The sequence below is a fragment of the Podarcis vaucheri genome, assembly GCF_965113315.1.
Source record: "Podarcis vaucheri genome assembly, chromosome: 14".
Classification (NCBI taxonomy): domain Eukaryota; kingdom Metazoa; phylum Chordata; class Lepidosauria; order Squamata; family Lacertidae; genus Podarcis; species Podarcis vaucheri.
Genome location: NC_138752.1, coordinates 21,947,463 through 21,972,274, shown reverse-complemented (window position 1 = coordinate 21,972,274; position 24,812 = coordinate 21,947,463). Strand labels below are relative to the sequence as shown.

Below are 24,812 nucleotides of genomic sequence, written 5' to 3'. Positions count from 1 at the left end.
CAGTGAGCTCTCCTGCAGGACTCTGGAAGGCCTGGACGGGCTGCGCCAGCTGATCTACACCATCACTTGCCATATGAAGGACGTTGGGAGTTCTATTTGCTCACAGAGACTCGTCGGGAGATTGGTGCGTACCTTTCCCTGCAGTGGAAGACCACATCAGCTTCGGATGGTTAAAGGTTTCCCGTATGAGCCCTATTCAGAATGAATGCTACTGGCTGTGATGGCTGTGCTCTGCTTCCATACCTAGAGGCAGGAATGCTTCTGAATACCAGTTGCTGGAAAGTACAGGAGGGGAGAGTGGTCTTGTGCTCAAGTCTTGCTTGTGGGTTTTTGACAGACATCTGGTTGGCCGCTGTGAGAACAGGATGCTGGACTAGATAGGTCATTGGCCCGATGCAGCAGGACTCTTCTTCTGTTCTTTCATACTGGGGACATGGGTGGCGCTGTGGTCTAAACCGCTGAGCCTCTTGGGCTTGCTGATCGTAAGGTCGGCAGTTTGAATCTATGTGACGGGGTGAGCTCCTGTTTTTTTGTCCCAGCTCCTGCCAACTTAGCAGTTCGGAAGCATACCAGTACGAGTAGATAAATAGGTACCACTGTGGTGGGAAGGTAAATGGTGTTTCCATGCGCTCTGGCACTCTTCTGTTGTGCCAGAAGCTGTTTAGTCATGCTGGCCACATGACCTGGTAAGCTGTCAGTGGACAAACGCCGACTCCCTTGGCCTAAAAGCGGAGATGAGCGCTGCACCCCTTAGTCGAATTCTACTGGACTTAACAGTCCAGGGGTCCTTTAGCTTTAATATGTGTCAGGGAACTGACATCAGAGGAAAGGGAGTTGGTAGGGCTCCCAGAGACTGGGAGAGAGTCAGCAGCCAAAGCAGGGACAAGGAGGGGGAGCGAGGGGTCTCTGGAGGAGGATCTCAGTAATGCTGAGAGAGACGCAGCAGCCCAGGCAGGAAACAGCAGGGGAGAGAAAGGGGTGAGAGACACATCCAGCGAAAATAGCGGGGAGGTGTCAGAAGCAACTGCAGGGAGACCCATGCTTCGCCGGAAGCTGCCACGTCGTGAGTCCAGGAGACACGTTTCCGTTAAGGAACTTCTTTGCTGGAAGCGCTTCCGCAGGCAGCCACTGTCAGACTCTACTAGTGACTAGAGCAGACATGTCTGAGGAGCTCTGTCACACACAGAGGTTTGTGGGGCCGCACAAACTCTGAAGGGGCACAATTTTAAGCACAAGCAGCTAATCATCCCCTGACAGCAGTCTGACAGTCTCTGTACGCTGCCTGTGCAGGAGAAAGCATCATGAGCAACCCAGCCGGAACCGGAGAGGCAGGGGTTGGAGCTGGTCCAAGCTTGGAAGAAAGGTATCAAGCTCTGGAGGTCCAACTTGCGCTGCAGACGGCGAGGCTCGAGGAGAGAAGGGCTCAGGATGCTGACAAAAAGGGGAGAACCACTCAGTTCCCCAGAAAGGTACCAGGATTGGTGCAGAAGTTTGGGGGGGACCCCAAGGATTACCATGCCTTTAGGACCGAGATGCAATATGCCCTGAATGTGCAGTTTGATGAGTTCCCTGATGAGGAATCGCGAGTTGCTTTCGTAATTGGGCATCTTGAGAAGGGGGCGCGGGACTGGGTTCGACCCCTGATGGCAACGCACAACGATATCCTAAAGGACACTATGAAATTCTTTCGTGCAATGGATATCATGTTTTCCAGCGATATTGAGGAAGGGGTGGTGCGCAGACAGCTAATGGCTTGCAAGCAGGGAAGCAGATCTGTCCGTGAGTACTGGACTGAATTTACCATGCTGATTCACAGATTGGGGTGGGATTTATCGGCAGCACCCATTCAGATGCTATTTGAAGAAGGTCTTTCTTCGGCTGTGAAAGACGAGCTGTCCAGGAGCCCCAGGGCGGTGTCTATGGATCAGCTGACCAAATCTGCGCTGACCATTGGAGCGCGCCAGGAGGCAAGAGCTTTGGAGAGGCGGGAAGGGAGAGGGGAACGTTGGAAGGAGTTACGCATTCCAGACATTCCTGAGCCAGCTTTCCCGCTGGCAGAGCCGATGGAAATCGGAACAGCCCGCGCGCGCGCAGTTTCAAAGCCCAGTGAGGGGGCGAAGAAGGAGGGAAAGGGAGCCCGGAAATGCTATCTCTGCCAACAGCCAGGCCACTTTGCCAGAGTCTGCCCCCAGAGGAAGGAATGGCAAGGGATGGTGGGAGCAGTTGAGGGGGGAGAGCAGGGAGAAACGGAGCAGGTAAAAGCCAACGCCTGGTTGCCACCGTCAGGGCACTGCAGCCAGGCCAAAAAGCAGTGAAAGTGCCCGTGCCAGAAGCTCCTCGACCTGCTCTAGTGATTGAAGTGTCGCTAGAGCTGCAAAATGGACACCCCCTAAAAATAAAGGCGCTGTTGGACTCAGGCAGCTCCTGCAATTTTATGAGCAAGGAGTTTGCTGCTGAACATCAGATACAGACTATCCCTTTAAGCAACCCCCTGCAGGTGACCACGATCGATGGCAGGGAACTGTTGGGAGGAGGAGTTAGCTTGCAGACCGTCCCAATGATAATGAGGGTGGCAAGGCACACAGAACTGATAGCGTTTAATGTGGCCACCTTGGGAGGCGCTCCCATTATTTTGGGAATGAGCTGGCTAGCCTTACATGATCCGCTGGTGGGCTGGCATCAAAGAGTGGTTTCCTTCGGTTCAGCACATTGCTTAGAACACTGCAGGGGGGAAAAGGGGTCAGCAGGGGCCCAAGCCACCCTGGCAGGGACTGAAGTAATGGGGAAGGGGAAGGTGCCACCACAGTATGCTGATCTCAGCGACGTGTTCAGCGAGAAGGAAGCTGACCAACTACCCCCGCATAGGCCCTTTGATTGCCAGATCAATTTACTCCCTGGAGCACAGCTTCCTGTAGGCAAGTTGTATGCCATGTCAGACAGGGAGATGCAGGAGTTGCGAGCGTTCATTGACAAGAACCTGAAGAGAGGCTTCATCAGAGAGTCCAAGGCAGCGGGGGGTAGCCCAGTGTTTTTTGTGGATAAAAAAAACACGGACAAGCCGAGACTGGTATGTGACTTTAGGCGGTTAAATGCAGTGACAGAGCCGGCGGCTTTTCCTATGCCCAGGATTGATGATATTTTGACCAGGGTGCGGAAAGGAAAGATTTTTACAAAGCTGGACCTAAGGGGGGCGTACAACCTGATACGTATAAGGAAAGGGGATGAATGGAAGACCACCATGTTCACCCCTTTGGGGGCATTTGAATACCTCGTTATGCCTTTTGGATTACAAACAGGCTCCGCGTGTTTTCAAGCCTTCATGAACCACGTACTGGGGCCTTTGCTCTACAAGAATTGCGTGGCCTTCTTAGATGACGTGTTGGTGTATTCGGAGAATGAGGAGCAACATGTGAGAGACGTCAGAGAAGTGTTGAGCAGGCTGCAAGCCAACAGGCTGTGGGTGAAACTGGAGAAGTGTCAGTTTCATACCAAGGAGGTGGAATTCCTGGGGTACCGCTTGTCAGACAAGGGGTTGGCCATGGACCCCGGCAAGGTTCAAGCGGTGCTGGAATGGAAAACACCCAAGACCAAGAAGGATGTGCAGAGGTTCCTAGGGTTTGGAAACTTTTATCGTAAGTTCATCCGAAACTTCGCCCACCTGACGGCGCCCATCACGGACTGTCTCAGCAGTAAAAAGAAGTTTGTTTGGACGGGGGAGGCGGAGCGAGCGTTTGAGGAACTGAAAAGGGCCTTCGCCTCTGATGAACAACTTCTACATGTGGATTTACAAAAAAAGCTGAGGGTCGAAACAGACGCTTCTGACAGAGCCATAGGGGCGGTGCTTCTTCTGCAGCCGGGGAAGGAGGGGTCAGAGTGGTGACCGTGTGCCTTCTTTTCGCGAAAGCTGAACAAATCTGAGAGGAACTACACGGTGTACGACCGGGAACTTCTTGCGATTCATGAGGCCTTCCGGAGATGGAGGCACCTGCTAATTGGTGCACAACAGAAGGTGCAAGTGTGCACGGACCATAAGAATCTAGAGTATTGGAGAACTGCGCGAGTGCTCAACCAACGGCAGTTGAGATGGGCCCAGGAGTTCTCCAAATTTAACTTTGAGATTTGTTACGTACCAGGCCCAGAGAACGTTAGGGCGGACGCTCTCTCACGCAAACCTGAATATTTGGAGGGAGAGGGTGCACCCGAAGAGACCCATGTCATTCCCGAGGACCGCTGGGTGTGTGGGGCGGCATTGGTGGGGCAAAGGGAACTGGTAGAGGGAACGGTGCAGGATGAATACGCCCAGGACAAACTCAGGGGTCTCAGGAGGGAGGGAGACAAACCCGGGGGTTTTGAGGAGAGAAACGGGGCGTTGTACTACAAGGGAGCGTTATACATACCTGAAGGGGAATTGAGGGAAAAGGTACTCAAGCAACTGCACGATAGCCCCACAGCAGGGCATTTTGGGCAACACAAAACCATGTGGCTGGTTACCAGGGAATTCTGGTGGCCCAAGGTCAGGGAAGATGTGCGGGAGTATGTGAGAGGGTGTGACCAATGCCAACGAGCCAAGGGGGAGAGGCGGGCACCGGCAGGTTTATTAGAACCACTACCCACGCCGGAAAGGCCATGGGAGGCAGTGGCAATAGATTTCATGACTGATCTGCCCAGGTCCAAAGGGAAAACAGCCATCATGGTTGTGGTAGACCTGTTAACCAAGATGGCCCACTTTATAGCCTGCTCACATGCGGTCACAGCGGAAGAAACCGCTAAATTGTTTGTGGAAAATGTGTTTAGGCTGCATGGCGCCCCCTTGAGGGTGGTTTCTGACCGAGGGAAACAATTTACTTCCAGGTTCTGGAGGAAGCTCATGAGCTTATTGCATGTAGAGGTGAATTTCTCAACTGCCCGTCATCCAGAAACCAACGGGCAGGCGGAAAGAGCTAATGGTGTCCTCCAGCAATATTTGAGGTGTTATGTGAATGACAGAGAGAATGATTGGGTGGAGAAGCTGGCGTTGGCAGAATTTGCCTACAACAATGCAGAGAACGTGTCCACGGGGATGAGCCCCTTTTTGGCTAATCACGGGTGTCATCCCCGAGCCTTCCCAGGAGGGGAAGGGGAGAACTGGAGCGTTCCAGCCGCAGAACAGTTCGTTGAAGAAATGGAAGCGATCCATCGCCAGCTCCAACTTAATTTAAACAGGGCGAAGGAGGAATATAAGAGGCAGGCAGACAAAACCAGAAGGGAAGGGGAAAGCATTAGGGTGGGGGACCAGGTGTGGCTGTCCACCCAAGGGTTACCATTCAAAGGAGGTTGTAAGAAGTTAAGACCCAAAAGGTTGGGCCCATTTGAAGTCACGCAACAGGTCAACCCAGTGGCTTTCAGACTCCGGTTACCGAACCACATGAAGTTGCACCCAGTGTTCCACAGGTCGTTGCTGTCACCGTATAAAGGGGACAGAGAGGGGAGGGTCAATAGGGGACCAGCTATGGAGGAAAGAGAACACAGCTACCATGTAGCGGAGATTCTCGATTCCAGGTGGAAGGGAGAGCAAGTAGAGTATTTGGTAATGTGGGAAGGGGAGCCGGAGTCGGAAAACACCTGGGTCAGGGCAGAGGATGTAGATGACGAGGTTTTGATTGAAACTTTTCATCAGAGATTCCCTCGTAAACCCCAGCCAGTGGCGAGGTTCCGGAGGGAATACTTCGCCACCACCGACGAAGAAGAAGAGTTGGAGGGGTTCTCTGATTCCGAGGTGGAGGAGGATTCAGCGAGTCGGAACGAAGACCGATGGAGGGAAATGTTCGAGACGTCTGAAGATGAAGAGGATTCTTTTCGGGGTTTCAGCTCCTCACCGCCCAGAGGAGAGAGTAGGGGCGGGGAAGAAGGGGGCCCTGGAGGGGAGGTGGATGTCAGGGAACTGACATCAGAGGAAAGGGAGTTGGTAGGGCTCCCAGAGACTGGGAGAGAGTCAGCAGCCAAAGCAGGGACAAGGAGGGGGAGCGAGGGGTCTCTGGAGGAGGATCTCAGTAATGCTGAGAGAGACGCAGCAGCCCAGGCAGGAAACAGCAGGGGAGAGAAAGGGGTGAGAGACACATCCAGCGAAAATAGCGGGGAGGTGTCAGAAGCAACTGCAGGGAGACCCATGCTTCGCCGGAAGCTGCCACGTCGTGAGTCCAGGAGACGCGTTTCCGTTAAGGAACTTCTTTGCTGGAAGCGCTTCCGCAGGCAGCCACTGTCGGACTCTACAAGTGACTAGAGCAGACATGTCTGAGGAGCTCTGTCACACACAGAGGTTTGTGGGGCCGCACAAACTCTGAAGGGGCACAATTTTAAGCACAAGCAGCTAATCATCCCCTGACAATATGGTTCAGAAGCAATATGTTGATCAATGTTCAAATGGGGGCTGAACTCTCTAGTTTCACCCCTGATGTAACAAACAGCAGCTTACACCTGTGAAGGTTTCCCTGCAGCAGACGTTTGCGCTGAATGCACAGACTTTCATATTGGAGGTGGAGGGAGCAAGAAAGACACCTGGGTTGGTAGCTTGGTGCAGGCTGCTCAGCGTAGACCTGCTCATGCATCAATTTACTTCTGCACAGAACTGTGGTAATAATAATAATAATAATAATAATAATAATAATAATAATAATAATAATAATTATTATTATTATTATTATTATTTATTATTTATACCCTGCCCATCTGGCTGGGTTTCCCCAGCCACTCTGGGCGGCTTCCAAAATAATATTAAAATACTATGATACATCAAACATTAAAAGCTTCCCTAAACAGGGCTGCCTTCAGATGTCTTCTAAAAGTCTGGTAGTTGTTGTTCTCTTTGACATCTGGTGGGAGGGCGTTCCACAGGGAGGGCGCCACTACCGAGAAGGCCCTCTGCCTGGTTCCCTGTAACTTGGCTTCTCGCAGTGAGGGACCTGCCAGAAGGCCCTCGGTGCTGGACCTCAGTGTCCGGGTAGAACAATGGAGGTGGAGACGCTCCTTCAGATATACTGGACCGAGGCCGTTTAGGGCTTTAAAGGTCAGCACCAACACTTTGAATTGTGCTCGGAAACATACTGGGAGCCAATGTAGGTCTTTCAAGACCGGTGTTATATGGTCTCGGCGGCCGTTCCCAGTCACCAGTCTGGCTGCTGCATTCTGGATTAGTTGTAGTTTCCGGGTCACCTTCAAAGGTAGCCCCACGTAGAGCGCATTGCAGTAGTCCAAGCGGGAGATAACCAGAGCATGCACCACTCTGGCGAGGCAGTCCGCGGGCAGATAGGGTCTCAGCCTACGTACCAGATGGAGCTGGTACACAGCTGCCCTGGACACGGATTTAACCTGTGCCTCCATGGACAGCTGTGTAACCTCATTCTCATGTAAATGGGGGCAGGAATGTTTCTGATTGAATTATAGCAGCAGAAGCAAACTTCTCTATTCCTTCTCCATGTTAGAGAATTCCAACAAAAGGCGCAGCAGAAATTGCCAATGTTCACTTATTCGTCCCATATCCGGAACTTAAGTCAGTGCAGCAAATATGATCCTCCTGTAATGATTAGGACAGAATAATTTAGTGACATCATAACTAATGTAAGTAATATAATTTTGTCACAATGGACAGTGACATGAATAACGTTTTCTTGGCAGAAGGCATACTGCAGTGGAAAAGAAACACTGATGATGATGAAGAAAGTGGGGCAGAATGAAAAACGATGCCTTCTTTAGTCACCATTTACCCTCTCAGTTGCATATTCTGCTTCAGAAAGATTTGTTGGGAATTTGTTTCTGAATCCTCAAATGAATAAATGAAATGCTATATACAAATGAACAGAGACACGGCATTCAGAGCATAATTGATTTTCAATGTAATTTAACAGATCCCAAGGAGTTACTTGAGCCTCCAAGGATCCATCATAGCTGAACAACTGAACAGAAGTCAAAACGACAACGTACAGTATCTAACAGACAAGGAAATAGAGCAAATCGTAGAGAACACTCGAGGCAATGACATCAAAGACTACGAGGACTTGCAATCTGGTATGCCTGCATGTAGTAACTTATTGGAAACCAGCATGTTCGGTATTTGTGAATGTGTGTCTTGTGTGCATACACTTTGCTTGAGGATGCATCACCCTGAATTTACAAAAGGACTGCCTGAAACATTATTTCCCAGCTTGACCACTAAGATAATCCACAGGAGTGTTATTAGCCATTCAAAGAGTTGGTGGAGAAACCATGGTGGCTTCAGTTACTTACCCAACAGAGCTTTCTCATGTGGTCAGCTGGCTAACTAATCATGGGAAACCCTGCATTGATGTCACTCATAGGAGCATAGGAAGCTGCCTTATACTGAAACAGACCATTGGTCCACCTTGCTCAGTATCATCTACACCAGCGTTCTTCAACGCTGGGTCCCCAGATGCTGCTGGACTACAACCCCCATCATCCCTAGCCACCTTAGCCCAATGGTCAGGGGTGATGGGAGTTGTAGGCCAACAACAACTAGGGACTCAACGCTGAAGACCAGCAGTCTACACCAGGGTTTCCCAAACTTGAGCCTCCAACTGTTTTTGGACTACAATTCCCATCATCCCTGATTACTGGTCCTGATAGCTAGGGATGATGGGAGTTGTAGTCCAAAACAGCTGGAGACCCAAGTTTGGGAAACCCTGGTCTACATGGTCTGGCAGTGGCTCTGCATGATTTCAGACAGGAGTCTCTTCTGAAGAGATGTCAAGGATTGACTTCTTGTGTGTAAAGTGAATGCCGTACCGCTGAGCTGCAGCCCTTCCTACAGCCCCCCAATGCCTCTTATATTTTCCAGAATCAGACTTTCAGAGCTTGCGGATAAGTTGAATACAGCCCAGTGGAGAGGTTGATAAACCTCCTTCCTGTGCTCATAGCTTACCTGGCACCTTCCTTTCTCCGCAGCAATCAATTTCCTGATCGAAACAGGGACACTGCTCCACTTCCCAGACACGAGCCACGGATTGAGAAACCTTTATTTCCTCGACCCGGTTTGGCTGTCGGAGTGCCTGCAAAGGATCTTCAACATCAAAAGCTCAAAGTCGGTTGCGAAGAACGGTGTGATCAAAGCGGAGGACCTCCGGATGCTGCTGGTCGGGACGGGGTTCACCACGCAGACGGAGGAACAGTATTTCCAGTTCCTTGCCAAGTTTGAAATTGCACTGCCGGTAGCCAACAACAGGTACACTGGTAATTGTCGCCGGGGCGTGGCTAATTCAGGCAGTTGGAGACAAACTGAGACAGAGACAAGCCACATCCTCACCATACATTTAAAGCACTATGATACCATTTTAACTGTTGTTACTTCCTCCCCCCCAAGAATTCTGGGAACTGTAGTTAATCAAGGGTTCTGAGGGTTGCTAGGAGCCCCCTATTGCCCTCACAGATGTTCCTTTTATGTCAATCAGTGCTGCAGTTCCCAGAGTTCCCTGTGGTATTATTGATGGTTAAACTGCTCTGGGAATTGTAGCTCTGTGAGGGTCTCCTAGCAACTCTCCACACTCTTGACAAGCTACAGTTGCCAAGATTCTTAGCGGGGAGCCATGGCTGGTAAAGTGTTATCACGGCGCCTTATAGTGCGGATGTGGCCAGAGAGAGGTGGCCTCAGGTGTTCATTGCAGGTGTTGGCACAACAAACTCCAAAGTGTGCATGTCAGGTGCTGGCTTTTGGATGGCCTTCAGCTAAGCTTTACTCAGTGCAGACCTATTGAAATTAATGGCCCTTGCGTTGTCATGTTCATTGGTATATCTGGGTCTCCTCTGAGTAAAACTGAATTGAATACCACCCTTTTGTGTCCAAACCCTTTGGATTCAGTTCGATGGCAGAGGTTGGATGTCCATCTGTCATGGATCCTTTAAGCTGAGATTCCTGCATTGCAGGGGATTGGACTAGATGACCCTCACAGTCCCATCCAACTCTTTCTATGATTCGGTGATGAAGTGCTGCAACATATAGGGCGGTGATGTTCCCTGGATCCCTCACAGCTCTGGTCTGGGGAAAACCCTGGTCAGGCCGCCATCAGACCCCACCAGCTCTGCTCTGCCCCGTCCTTGAATGCTTAACTGTGACAGAGACACTGGTGTCTGTCATCACGTGTGGATGCTGTAGTTGACATTCCTGCATTGCAGGGGATTGATCCTCAGGGTACCTTCCAGTTCCACGATTCTATGGTTGTTGTTGTTTAGTCGTTTAGTCATGTTCAACTCTTTGTGACCCCATGGACCGGAGCACGCCAGGCACTCCTGTCTTCCACTGCCTCCCGCAGTTTGGTCAAACTCATGCTGGTAGCTTCGAGAACACTGTCCAACCATCTCATCCTCTGTCGTCCCCTTCTCCTTGTGGCCTCTATCTTTCCCAACATCAGGGTCTTTTCCAGGGAGTCTTCTCTTCTCATGAGGTGGCCAAAGTATTGGAGCCTCAGCTTCAGGATCTGTCCTTCCAGTGAGCACCCAGGGCTGATTTCCTTCAGAATGGATAGGTTTGATCTTCTTGTAATCCAGGGGACTCTCAAGAGTCTCCTCCAGCACCATAATTTCATTTACACACATATACAACCTGAGCATAGAATGGAGTGACTCACAGCATTAACTCTAACCATAGATCTGGTTTCCCCATTAGGTTTCCAGCACAGAGCAAGACGAGTCTAGGTCTTCCAGCATCAGCCAAAACTCACAGCTGTCACATACACAGCCCTTCTTGGCCTGTTCTTCATCCTAGGATGAAGTGGCATTTAGCCAAGTAAGGTGGGCAAAAGCTTGCCCATTTGTCACTATGGCAACAGAGCAGACCTCTTTGCATATGGTAAATAGCAGTAAGCTGGCCCGTCAAAGCCATTATCTTCCCAAGAAACTTGTCTGGCCCTTTTAGGGGGCTCTTCTACTAGATTCTAAACATGCCTTGGAAGGGAACCAAGGCGTCATCCAGACTGATCCCCCCCAAAAAAACCCTCCAAACTCATAACAATATATTAGTAGGCAGCATGAGGAAAGTTGGTTAGATTTGCTAAGGTTCTCACCTTCACTGATGGATCATGTCCTTATCACAAACACACACACATCCCTCAGATTTGTCTGTTCCGGATAATTTCTAAAAATAATTACAAGGAACTTGCTCTTGTGAAAGACATACCAGCCATTGTTTCTGCTGAGGAAATTGGGCCTTAGACCTTTGAGTCCGACTAAAAGGAATTTGGGAAGATCTGTGCCAGACATGTCCTGGGGAAAGTGAGTTCTTAAATGCTGACATAACGAGCCTCTGTGAATTAAAAAACAAAAGCTTTGCTTGACACCCATGGAGCTGGCAGCTTATCTGTGCTTCAGAAGCATTTAGATTTCTTTGTAGGCTTGCTTCTCTCTCTCTCTTTTCTGCAAAGGCAATTCCTGCAGGGAAACAGGTTATTCCATTGCCCCTTGGCCCCTCAGCACTCTCTTCAAGCCCCCCCCTTATTTTGCTGCATCTTCAGGCAAATCTTGTTGCCATTTATTGACACCGTTTCTATGGTTAGTTACCTCTGACAGGCTGCTAGCAATTACCGTCTAGATTGCCTGACGGAATTGCAACCCTGTCATTGGCCAAGAAGGGGAGGGCGAAAGCTGCTGTCGACTGAGAAATGTACTCTGGAATGTTCCGGGCCATTTACAAGCAGCTGATGCTCAAGCACAGAGTTAAATCTGCCCCTGCACTTTGATGCTGTTATGGCCAAATGTGCTGTTTATTTATCTATAAATAAATTTGAGGTCCATCCTCCCTCCATTAAACAACTCACCAAGGCCGTCCAACCATTCCTCATGCTGCAGTTGGGGTGTCCTCCTATTGGTGGCCAATCAAACACAAGTGTGTGATGACGCCTTACATTTTTATGCCCATAAGAAGAAATGGTATCCTTAGATTCCCAAGTCTGAGAGGTGTCCTGAGGACAGTAGACTAATCTATTCCACCAAGTCCCATGGAGGGAATTTATCAGGAAGTATAAAACTGCACAGGGACATGGGTCACGCTGTGGGTTAAACCACAGAGCCAAGGACTTACCGATCAGAAAGTCAGCGGTTCGAATCCCCACGACAGGGTGAGCTCCCATTGCTCGGTCCCTGCTCCTGCCAACCTAGCAGTTCGAAAGCACGTCAAAGTGCAAGTAGATAAATAGGTATCATTCTGGTGGGAAGGTAAACGGCGTTTCTCTGCACACTCTGGTTCACCAGAAGCGGCTTAGTCATGCTGGCTACATGACCCGGAAGCTGTACGCTGGCTCCCTCGGCCAATAAAGCGAGATGAGCGCCGCAACCCCAGAGTCGGCCACGACTGGACCTAATGGTCAGGCCCTTTACCCTTTATAAAACTGCACAGGTAAAGATGCCTATGGCAACAGGTTCCTGAGGTAGCTGTTGGTTCATTAGAAGTTTCCCATGAGCCCATTTTTACCTCGGCACATTGCTGGGCTTAAGGGAAATCAAGAAATCTTTCAGCACCTGATCGTGTTTTTAAAATAAAATAAAATAAGGGAGTTCGTTTTTTGGTTAGTGACGCAAACATCCCACATTATTACGGCACTCAAAATCCATTCCAACAGACGAGCCTCTAAGCTAAGTCTGTTCCTTGCTTGTCTCTTTCCATGGTATAATTTTAAACACAGCAGCCCCCAGAGCCACAGTATCGTACCGCCCTGTGCTGCTCCGGAAGTTTAAAACGTATATGATTTTGGCTGTGCTGTTGACAGCAAAACTAACATGTTCTATCAGGCAGGCCAAAGGCATTTGTCACTCTGAGAGCACAACTCAGAATCTGAACGTTTTGTTTGGTTTCAGTTACCTCCTTCCCCACCTGCTTCCTGCCAAGCCAGCCCTCGATATCCATGGCTTCCGCCATCAGACAACCAACACCATCCAGAGGGTGTTCAAGATGAGTTTTGTTCCCGTTGGCTTTTGGCAAAGGTTCATAGCCCGGATGCTCATAAGTCTGGCAGAGATGGACCTCCAGGTAGGTAGATGCAAACAGCAGCAAAAAAAAAACCTTCTTAGAAAATAATCCTGGTATACGATAAAACCTTACATGACAAGATTTGTTGCTAAAATGCCCACCTGCCATTTCCTGTTTGTGCTATGTTGCTTCTGTCACTCTCTAGTGCAGTGTTTTTCAACCAATGTTCCGCGGCACACTAGTGTGCCGCGAGATGTTGCCTGGTGTGCCGCGAGATGTTGCCTGGAGAGAGGCGGGCGAGTCGGGCGGCGAGAGGCGGGGCGGCGGTGGCGAGGAGAGGCCGCCCAGCGCGGAGCTCTCGCTGTCTGCCTGCCTGGCTGCCTGCGAGCTCGGCGGGCAGCGCCTCCGTCCGTAGCGCCCGCCTCGCGGCTCTCATTCCCTGCCCCTGCCAAAGCTCACCCAGCCAAGCCGCGCTCTCCTTCCTGCCTCGCTTTGCTGCCTCCTCCTCCCCCACCCCCAAAGCTTGGAGGTTCCCCGGCAAGGGGGAGGGGGAAAAATTGAAACTTACACTTTCGTGCGTCCCTCCCGGCGTGACGCTGCGCGCTGACGTCACGGGGCTGTAATGGTGGTGTGCCTCGAGATATTTTTTCATCAAACAAGTGTGCCTTTGCCCAAAAAAGGTTGGGAAACACTGCTCTAGTGTGACCAAGAAACAGAACACAGGGTTAGACCACACAAAGGGCTATGGGCTCAGTTCTCAGTGACTTTACTAAGTTTGTTTGTTTATTTATTCATTTATAAAAGGATTTCTATACTACTGTATCATAAAATATCAAGGTGGTATACACTGTAAAACATAAAGCAATATTTAAATTTGGTTTTTTAAGAAAATAAGAATTAGGGGTTGAATAGCTGCAAAAGCATTGCCAGAGAGAAAACTCTGGAAAATATGTTGTCAAGGCCATGGGACAGATTTATTGCACTTTGGTATACAGCATATGGCTTGTACATTTGGCCAGAGAGTAGAACTCACCTGTTGTAATCACACAGGGAGATTTTGGTAAAGAGAAATGAGCAAGTTAGTTATTAGAGCAAGCACGTAACTCGGATAGAAAAGTTTCTGGTTCTGAGCTAACTCACTATATCTAGAGAAAACAAAGGAAGTTGTGCTTGCTCCTTTATTATCCAAGGATAAACCCAAGATTATCTCTCATCCCGAGGTGTTGATAAAGGAGGAGGAGGAGGAGGAGGAAGTTGTATACAGGATGCATCCTTCGATGTATCAGTCTAGATTTCAAAGGAAAGAGAGATCTGCATAGATAGGCTAGGAATCTGAAAGTCCCTTACTCTCTGTTTTAACTCCTTGCAAGACGTGTTCTGCAAGCTGAGTTGCACCCAGATCTCCAACATTTATGCCCGCCTCAACTGTACCCCCTATATAAGGGAATGGTTGCTGTGTGAGAACAGGATGCTGGAAGAGATGAGCCATTGGTCTGCTCCAGCAAGCTCTTATGTTCCCTCTTACTCCTCTGGGAAAAGGGAAAAAAGGAAGGCAGGGCAGCGAGACACTACCTAATGGGGGTCCCATTGTCTTCTGAAGGGTCCTTGCGATATACAAGCCGTATGCATGTCTGATACCCACCCTTCACCTTGCACAATGACAGGCATTTTGGGAGCAGTCTGGCACAAGTTCTAGAATGTGCGCTAACAAGTTGGAGTAGACTTCTTTTGTTTTGTTTATCCTCACACAAAGATTATTCCAACATGATTGTCATCACCAGTTTGTTTTGCTTAGAACTCTCAGTGGCGACGCATTTGGCACTAGTTTAATTCTCGGCACACTGATTACATTAGTATTAACTTCATTGGCAATCTGTGTAATTACCCACCCAATCTTGTTATCTTGTTGTTATCCTGTCATCGCATCAAATTGTTCAGCTGATTTGTATCAGTGCTGATGACAGGAACGATGCCAGGGGGCTGCAGGAGCTTATCAGGCTCCTTATGAATATGTAGTTTTTTAAAATAAAAAAAACCAACTGATGCTAAAAATAGCTTAGCATCGTTCCTGACTATGGTGGCTATGCAGAGTGCAGTCCAGCTCTGTTACATTAAATGGAAAATTGGTCATTCATTCCAAGGGCCACATTCACCTCAGGGCAACCTTCGGGGGGCCACATGCCAGTGGTGGGCGGGGCCAGAGAAAAGTAGGTGGGGCAACAAAGGTAAATCTTACTTTTGTACAGTATTCTAGTTTCTGCATGCAGCTCTCCATTCTCCATCCTGGAAAACAACCTCTTAGATGATATTTAAATATTTGCAATGTGTAGGAGGAAATTTGAACTCTGTATAGAACACTAGCAGGGAGTGCCCAGGGCTGCCCAGGATTTATTAGAAAGCAAAAACTACTGTGTTTTTTAAATGGATATTGTTGTTAGCAGGTTTGGACCAATCACACACACAAAAAACAGATGGAGTCATTCCAAAGTCATGTTTTGGTCCACTGGCTTGAATCAAAATGGTGCCTGACATCCTCAGGGACCTTCATGCTGAGCTCGACAACAATTTATCTAGAAGCGTCTGAACACATAGAGAACAAATGGCCATAACAGACAAATATGCAAAATATATAGTAGTTAAGGAGCTGCTTTATGCTACACCAGACCCATGACTGCTTGGCTCATCACTGCCTTACACTGAGTAGCCAATGGCACTCCAGAGTTTTGGGCAGCAGTCTCTTTCAGCCATCCCTGAAAAGAGAGCTGGGGCATTCTGCGCCAAGCTAGGGCCATTTTATTGATTCCAATTAGCAAATGTGTGACTGGCAGCAAGAGCATATGTGTGTGGATTGAGAAGACTTTGCACCTGATTCTCTGAATTCTTTCTCATTTTCCAGTTCGTTGAAAACAAGAAGACGGGCAAAAGCAGGAATAAAAGAGCCGCTGTCTACAGCTTCACAGGCACACAGCGCAACAGATGCAGCACTTTCAGGGTGAAAAGGAACCACACCATTTACTGGCAAGAAGGGCTGTTTGTCACTTTTGATGGAGGCTACCTGAGGTAATGGTTGAGGTACAACCAGGGGCATTTCTCACAAGACCCAAAGCAATCTCAAATGTTAAAATGTTGGATTTATTTCCAATATACTGTTTACAAAAAAAAGGGTGAGCCATGGGGCCTATATAGGATTGCCTCCAGGGTTGTATCGGGTTGCTGGGCCATCACAAATCCAAATTTTATTGATGTGAATAACCTTGGGAGATAATACCTGGAGATGCCGGGGGTTGAATCTGGGGCCATCTGCAGACGCAGCATGCGCTCTTCCACTGGGTAAGACTCCAGGCAGCTGAAACTCAACAGGAATTGCTGTAACGATCCTTCTCTCCCGTCCCTTTCTCAAAAGCGCATCTTTTGGGTTTCTCTTCCTTGCAGTGTAGAGTCTTCCAACGTAAATTGGAAGAAGAAAAAAAGCGGTGGCATTAAAATCATCTGCCAGTCAGACATGAGAGATTTTTCAGCAATGGCTTTCATCACCGATCATGTCAATTCTCTAATAGACCAATGGTTTCCAGGTAAGAATTATTTCTGAAAAAGTTGGCTTACAGCAACGATGGCTTGGCCAGGACCCAGAGAACTGCGCTTCAGGCATCCTTGAAGATCTGGGCACCCAGGGTGGTGTTTTCAACTTCTTCTCCATTGAGTGGATCAGTTTTATACCACATCTTTGAACAGCCTTCAGTTCCCTTTGCTGCATGGGAGGGCTTGGATCCGCAGAGTGGAAGAAAACACAAATGTTCATGAAATGCATATCTAAAACCACCTTGGGAATCAGAAGCTGGTTGTGCAATTTTCTATGATTGTTTTGTATTTTGTTGTTTAGTCGTTTAGTCGTGTCCGACTCTTCGTGACCCCATGGATCAGAGCACACCAGGCACTCCTGTCTTCCACTGCCTCCCGCAGTTTGGTCAAACTCATGTTAAGAACTTCGAGAACACTGTCCAACCATTTCATCCTCTGTTGTCCCCTTCTCCTTGTGCCCTCCATCTTTCCCAACATCAGGGTCTTTTCCAGGGAGTCTTCTCTTCTCATGAGGTGGCCAAAGTATTGGAGCCTCCGCTTCAGGATCTGTCCTTCCAGTGAGCACTCAGGGTTGATTTCCTTCAGAATGGATAGGTTTGATCTTCTTGCAGTCCATGGGGCTCTCAAGAGTCTCCTCCAGCACCATAATTCAAAAGCATCAGTTCTTTGGCTATCAGCCTTCTTTATGGTCCAGCTCTCACTTCCATACATCACTACTGGGGAAACCATAGCTTTTAACTATATGGACCTTTGTCGGCAAGGTGATGATTGTTTTGTATAAGTACTATCAAAAGCAATATTTTTAAATAAAATCTGCTGCCTAATTAATCAGAGTCCATTTGAAAGGTCTTCTAAGTAATTAATCTCACTAAGCAGTCAATTAATCTCATTGTGCAATCGATCAGATGTTGCTGACCAACAAATAATGATTCCAGGCAAGTGATTTTCTGTCATTAGTACATCCTCAGGGATATAAAAATATTGTTTGTTGAAACACTACTTTTTAAAAAAAAATAGAATAAAGTTAATTGTTTATTATTCTGTACTATTAAATTATGTTAATAAAAATCATGTTAAAAATTATTAAAAACAATTGATGCTTGCTCCTTCCATCAGGTGGGCAGCTGTTGCACTTGGTTGCCATCCCGGGCAATGGACAGGCGGCCATTGAGGGAATTCCCCTTGAGTTCCGGCCAGCTGCTGAAGTTCAAATTGGCCAATGAGTGGCCTTCTCTGGGGTGTGTGCCTCGCTGGCTGAGAGGGCATTGGCTGTATGCATGCCCTGGCAGCCAGCAGAACAGCAACAGCAGCAACAACTTAAATATAATAGGTAGACTTCAGTTAGTCTGTCATTGCTTTCAATAATCCTATTCTAAGTAGAACTAACATTGGAGACCACCCACTGTTTTTGCTTGTGTACACATTCATGACATTTAATTGGCTGGCTAAAAGCCACATGATTAATTGACCTGTGGTTTCTTTAATTGGGTGGCCATCATGATAGCTTATGAATGTTGCTAATGCAGAGTAGAGTGTAAAACAATTTTTCAAATCAAATGCAAATTCTGGTCAGTGTGTAGTTTTTGCATTTGAATTGTAGGCAAGAGAAGGATGAAAACCAATACAAGCATCCCCTATGAAATCGGACTAAGCACCGAGTCTGTTATTTCACAATTATGTAGTTTTGGCAAAAACAAACTGAAAAAGAGGAAACTGCTATGCTAATTTGCTCTGTTTTACAAGCAAAAAGCCCTGACTTAAATGTCAAACTGTGTAACACAAAGCCCTCCCTTTATGAGGTTGAGATCTGTGCATACCAGAGAACTCATTTCATAAAAAGACTTTGTCCTTTCCTGTGAATCTTTCCATTGTGATTCCCTTTAAAAAAGACATTCCTTTCTGGAAGCTTGAAATACCCATACTGCAGACTCATCAATGGGGTCCAGTTAGATTTGAGTGAAAGGTGTTTGATTTATTTTTTTACTTTTGTAATTACAGGCATTTCCCATTTTGCACACTTTGAAAGAACACACGAGCATGCATGTGCGGGTTGTTTTCAGACCCAGAAGAGGGCATAACGGGGTGGGACAGGCTTATGCACACTCTGCCAACATGTGCAATGACCACAAAACATGTGCACAAAACAGGGGTTGCATATACATAAATGTTTTCATGTTGTAAGCCACCTTGAGCATGGTTTCATCTATGGAAGGGCAGCAATGTTGATGATGATGTTTTTTATATCCTCCTCAGCACTCACAGCCACAGAGAGTGATGGGACTCTGTTAATGGAGCAATATGTCCCTTGCCCCGTCTGTTCCACCCCTAAAAGTCAAGAAGGAAAAGGCAGCCAGGAAACGGAAGACATGCAATACTTCAACATGGAGGATTGTGTCTTAACCGCCATTGAGCTAGACAGCATCACCTGTGCTCACCACCCGGCCATACCCGTCCCTTTACAGGAGCTGGTCCCTGAGCTTTTCATGACAGATTTCCCTGCCAGGTAATACTAATGTCCCTTTTCTTTTTCCCCTCCCCAGAGCTACAATTTCCAGTTCTCGTTCCCATACCATTTTCTGCTGTAATCATTTCTCAGATTTACTCATTTGTGCATATGTACCGCAAGCAGAGATGGAGGAGAAATTCAATTTTTGAATTTAAAAGCGGACCTACCCAATTTGCATGTTCCAAAACACATGACACAAACCAAAACAAAGCTGTCCTTGGAAATTTTGCACTTCTCCGAATTTGGTAGTGCAGTTCTCCAGCCAAGTCACCTGTGTGCAAAGAAAATTTCTTACACTAAAGTAAAGCGTGCATAGAAGTGCTTAAATGGGTGAAAACAATATACAAAATTGCATGATTTCAGGGGAAATCGCTTTGCAAAAATGTATACATGGCATACACAAATGTGAATTTGCATGAGGACTTGAGGCCACTGGTCATACAGCTTGGCTCATGAGTGAGAGAGCAAATAAGAAAGATGTTTTGTTTGACACAGCTCTAGGCAGCAAAAAGCTGGGGTCAAAGCCCCATCATGACTGGGGACAGCATTTACTGTCTTTTCCCAGAGAATTTGGAGATGATGTGGGTGATCTTAAAGCCTGACGTTGCTTTCTTGCACACCACTCCATGTGTGTATCTCTTCATTCTCAATCATAAGGTTTCTCTCTATCTCTTTTCCCTTCTCTCACATGGGTGGCCGGCAGACTGTTTCTAGAAAACAGAAAGCTAGAATACACTGAAAATGAAAACAGTGTTCTTGGCCAAGGAGGAAGCGGAACGGTTATATATCAGGCACGGTACGAAGGGAAGCCAGTGGCCGTGAAGCGATTTCAGATTAAAAAATGCAAGAGTTCTGCTGGTTCGGCTACAGGTGAATATGCCCTTATTTATTTATCTATCTGTCAGAGCTGCTACCAGGTCCCAGCTCACATAGGACCACGCCACACAGCGTCCACTTTAAAAGAGTCTTTATTGAGTTACAGGTTTCATTTCCGAACTGCAGCGTGCAGCTCTACACCTTCTGCCCTAGGTCGGCGAAGACCCATCTGAGTCCCCACCTCTTGCACACCAGCTTAATACCCTAGCCTTGCTCCACCTCCTTCGCCTCTCCCTACGTCTCTGGGTCCTTCTGCCCCCCTGGGACTCCTCCCTTCTACTCTCCTCTGACGCTGACCCCCCTGATCCTTCCGCTTCCTTTCGGCGGGCTTTGGGACCTGGCTCACTCTCCGGGCTGCTTACTGCTCCAGCTTCCGCTGCATTTGAACTTGGCGCGCGCGCCCAACTCTCTACTTTCCTCTTGACCGTTGCCTCGCTCTCTGAGGAGGGCGTGACCACCCCTGACTCGTGCCCTCCCTCCTGCTGACGGCCTCCGGAACCCGATGCCTGGCTGCCTTCCTCCCTGCTGCTCTCAGTCTTGAGCGTGGGTCCCGACTTCCAGCTGCTGCTCTCTGAATCTCCTCTGTTCCCTTCCTCCTGGGGTGTCCCCCCGGATCCCCCCCTTGCTCTGCTCACTGGGGCTCCCTTTTGGGAGTCCTCTGACTCACTGCTTAGGCTTGGAGATCTCGGGTCGTCATCATCACTCATTCTCCCTTCGGCTTCCTCCCCCTCGCTCTCTGTTTCCACCCTTCTCTGCGTCTCTGCTTCTGAACCCCTGACATCCATCCCCCCCTCGAAGCCCCCCCTTCCCCCCTCCCCGCTGTCAGGTGTGGGTGCTGGGTGCTCCATCATCATGGGAGGGAATGCTGGATACAGGTCGCTCCCCGTGGGTGGCCGCCAACTGAAGACCTCCGAGTCTTCCCCCTCGCGGTCGTCGACGTTGACTTGTTGCTCTTCCATCTCTGTACCGCCGTGCTCGAACCCGAGGTCCTCCCCGAACACGTCCATGTCAGTCTCTGCGTCGGTCGCTCGACCTGGCATCTCCAGCCACTTCCTGCGCCATTGCTCCTCTGGTCGATCGTCCCACCAATACGAGTTGCCTGATGCCGAACCTGCCGGTGAACCTTCTGGGGAACGGGTGCTCCGTGCGGGTTCCCCTTCTGAGTCGAATCCATGGAACGTGCTGGAAGAAAGTGTGGGTGTGAACAACCAGTCGTCGAAGAAGCTCGCTGGCATGGGTTTGTGTGGGAAGAGGGCATGAAACTCGTCCTTGAGCAGGGGTTCCTCCAAAGCGTAGTCTGGTACCCAGCTATTGGCGCTGGCCCGGGTGCCCTCTCTGGCTAAGAGGTATTCGACTCCCCCTTCCCCCCATCTGGAGTCCAAAATCTCCGTGACCTCGTTGATGTGGTCCTGGTGCTTCACCCCCCGCGTCTCCGTCCGTTCCCGGAGCGGACTTGGCGCCGTCCCTGGCTCCTGGAACCTGTGAGGTGCCTTGTAGGGAGTGAGCACCGACCTGTGGAACACCGGATGCATTCTGGAACCCTCCGGCAGCGCCAGTCGGAAGGCTACCGGGTTGATCTGCGCTTCGACTTGGTACGGACCGATCTGCTTGTGCCCCAACTTCTTCTTGGCAAGTGACCTGGTCGGCACTGCGTGGGCTGCCAACCAGACCCAGTCACCCACTTGGATCACTTCGCCAACCCGCCTGTGCTTGTCAGCTTGCACCTTGTAGGCGTGCTTAGCTAGCTCCAGCTGCCGTCTGAGTTGATCGTGGACCGCCTGCAGCTCTGACGCGAACGCGTCCGCCGTCTGTGGTTCTCCTTCCCCCACTCTCTCCAGTCCCGGGAAGGTTCTGGGATGCCTCCCATTGTTGGCAAAGAACGGCGTCACTCCTGTGGACACGTGCTTCGTGTTGTTGTAAGCGAACTCGGCTAGCGGCAGGTAATCCACCCACGTCGCAGGCTGTTGATTGGCATAGCATCTCAGGTACTGCTGCATGATGGCATTGACCCTCTCTGCTTGCCCGTTGGTCTGCGGGTGTCTTGCGGATGCCAGATTGACCTTGACATTTAGAAAACCCATCAGCTTCTGCCAGAAAGACGAGATGAACTGGCGTCCGCGGTCGGACAGGATAGACCGTGGCAGGCCATGCACTTTGAACACGTGATCTATGAACAGTTTGGCGGTTTGTTCCGCCGTGGCCACCTTCGCACACGGAATGAAATGTGCCATCTTGGTGAACAAGTCCACCACCACCAGCACAGCTGTCTTGCCTCTCGAGCTGGGTAAATCCGTCACAAAGTCCAGGGCCACCCTCTCCCACGGTTCAAACGGCGTTTGTAGCGGTTCTAACAGTCCCGCCGGTGGTCTGTGTACCGGCTTGGCCCTCTGGCAGGTGTCGCACCTCGCGACGTAGTCCGCGACCTCCCCTCTCAGCCTGGGCCACCAGAAGTCTCTCGCGACTAATTCCATCGTTTTCTCTGTGCCAAAGTGACCGGCCGTGGGTGCGTCGTGCAACTGTTGCAGTACCTTGGCGCGAAGGTCGTCTCCTGGTACATAGACAGCTCCTTTGCGTAGGAGCAAGCCGTCCCGCACCTGGAACTCGTCCGTGGTAGCCGTGCCTCTGAGCAGTTCCGCCATCTTGTCTTGCGCGAATGAGTCGTCCCGCAATGCACGTCGCACCGCATCCAGGTCTACTGTAGCTGAGGCACACGCCCACGCCGTCGGTGCGAAGATGTGCATGGCCGCCGCTGGCGTCACCTCTTCTAGGTATTGCGGTTTTCGGGACAGTGCATCCGCCATGATGTTGGTGTCTCCTGGGACGTACTCTATTCGGAAATTGAAGTCAGCAAAGAACTCCGCCCAACGTATCTGCCTCTGGTTCAGGAACTGAGCCGTGCGCCAGTGCTCCAGATTCTTGTGGTCCGTGCAGACCTGCACCGTGTGCTTGGCGCCGATTAGGAAGTGCCTCCACGCCTTGAAAGCTGCATGAATGGCCAGCAACTCCCTGTCCCAGATGGTGTAGTTCTGCTCCGACTTGCTGAGCTTTCTGGAGTAGAACGCTCCCGGCCGCCACACCCCCTGCGGGTCTCGCTGCAGCAGGACAGCTCCCACGGCTCTGTCTGACGCGTCTGTCTCTACCCTCAACGGTTTACTGGGGTCGATATGCAGCAGTTGCTTCTCCGATGCGAAGAGATGCTTGAGCGCTTGAAAGGACTGTTCCGCCTGCTCCGTCCAGATGAATTTCTTTTTTTTGGAGCTGAGCGTGTCCGTAATTGCTGCCGTCTGCATCGCGAACCCCTTGATAAACTTGCGATAGAAGTTGGCGAAGCCGACAAACCGCTGGACCTCCTTCCGGTTGCGCGGGCTCTTCCAATCCAATACCGCACGAACCTTGGTGCTGTCCATGGCTATCCCCTTGTCCGACAACTTGTATCCCAGGAAATCCACCTCCGTCGTGTCGAACTGGCACTTCTCCAGCTTGGCGTACAGTCTATGTTGTTGCAACCTGCTGAGCACCTCCCTCACGTCTCGGTCGTGAGCTTGCTGCGAGTCAGAGAAAATCAGGATGTCATCCAGGAAGCAGACGCATGTCTTGTAGAGGAGTCCCTCCAACACGTGATGCATAAAAGCTTGAAAACAGTGAGAGCCATTTTGTAATCCAAAGGGCATAACTCTGTATTCGTAGGTGCCCAGCGGTGTGAACATGGCCGTCTTCCACTCATCGCCCTCCCGCATGCGGATGAGATTGTACGCCCCTCGCAGGTCCAACTTGGTGAACACGCGTCCCTTGCGCACCGTCGCGAGGAGGTCGTCAATCCTGGGCATGGGGTAATCAGACGGTTTGGTCATCTGGTTCAAAAGGCGGTAGTCCACAACGAGTCTTTTTTGGGGCGTGTCTTTCTTTTTCACGAAGAAAACGGGACTGCCCCCCACTGCCTTGGACTCTCTGATGAAGCCACGCTCCAGATTATGCTCGATGAACTGTTTGAGTTCCTGCATTTCATCTTCAGACATGGAGTATAGTCGCCCCTTCGGCAGCGTCGCCCCCGGTAGGAGGTCAATCTTGCAGTCATATGGCCGGTGAGGGGGTAGCTTGTCCGCCTCCTTCTCGCAGAAGACCTCCAAAAAGCTCGCGTATTTGTGGGGGACCGCTTGCAACGTTCCCAACTGCAGTTGTGATTCCTCCTCCTCTCCCTCCCGACGGGGCAGGATGCAGTGTTCTGCGCAATAAGAGGAGCCGAAGATCAGTTGTCTCTGGTACCAAGCCAGTGTCGGACTGTGCCTGTCCAGCCAACTCATGCCCAACACAATGGGCGTGTCCGACAGTTGGGTGACATTAAAACTGATGACTTCCCTGTGGTTGCCAAGGCGCATCACCATCGGTGGCGTCTGCTTCACCACCTGCCCCCCTAGCAACTCTCTGCCATCCACTGTGACGACTTGCAGGGGCAGAGTGGCAGGCAATAGCTGTATAGCGTGCTGCTCCACAAAGCTCTGCGCTATAAAGTCTGCGTTGCTTCCAGAATCCACAGAAAGCGGCACTTCGATAGTGACGCCGTCGGGTAGCTGGAGAGACGCTGTGAGCTGCACTACTGGTTTGGGTGGGAGGGGATCCGTGGGTTGCAATATCGCTGGGGACTGCTTCACAGATGCGTCTGGCTGGGCCCCAGTGCCTCCGTCTCCAGCCAGACATCGTCGTTTCCCTGCTGTGGTTCTCCTTGCTGCGTTGCTGCAGTCACCATTGCTGAGGCTGCAGTGTGCTTGTGGAGCCTCCGGGGACACTCCTTCGCCAAATGGCCTGGATCCTCGCAGATGTAACACTTCCTGTTCCCTCTAGGAGGCTTCGCTTTCACTGCTGCCGGTGCTAGGGCTCTGGCTGCTGACTGAGCCCTTGCACCTCCAACCT

The 24,812-nt window shown here is 49.9% G+C and overlaps 1 protein-coding gene across 2 annotated transcripts in view; it reads left to right on the top strand.

Annotated features, from left to right (window-relative positions):
- LRRK1 (leucine rich repeat kinase 1) overlaps nt 1–24,812 on the top strand; it is a 101,882-nt gene that overhangs the window by 58,623 nt on the left and 18,447 nt on the right. For both annotated transcript variants that reach the window (XM_082198222.1, XM_082198223.1), the window contains 8 exons: nt 4–124; nt 7,881–8,040; nt 8,935–9,211; nt 12,832–13,003; nt 15,840–16,003; nt 16,376–16,515; nt 18,776–19,025; nt 19,732–19,898. In XM_082198222.1, coding sequence (XP_082054348.1) covers nt 4–124; nt 7,881–8,040; nt 8,935–9,211; nt 12,832–13,003; nt 15,840–16,003; nt 16,376–16,515; nt 18,776–19,025; nt 19,732–19,898 — 1,451 coding nt within the window. The remainder of the gene's footprint in view (nt 1–3; nt 125–7,880; nt 8,041–8,934; nt 9,212–12,831; nt 13,004–15,839; nt 16,004–16,375; nt 16,516–18,775; nt 19,026–19,731; nt 19,899–24,812) is intronic.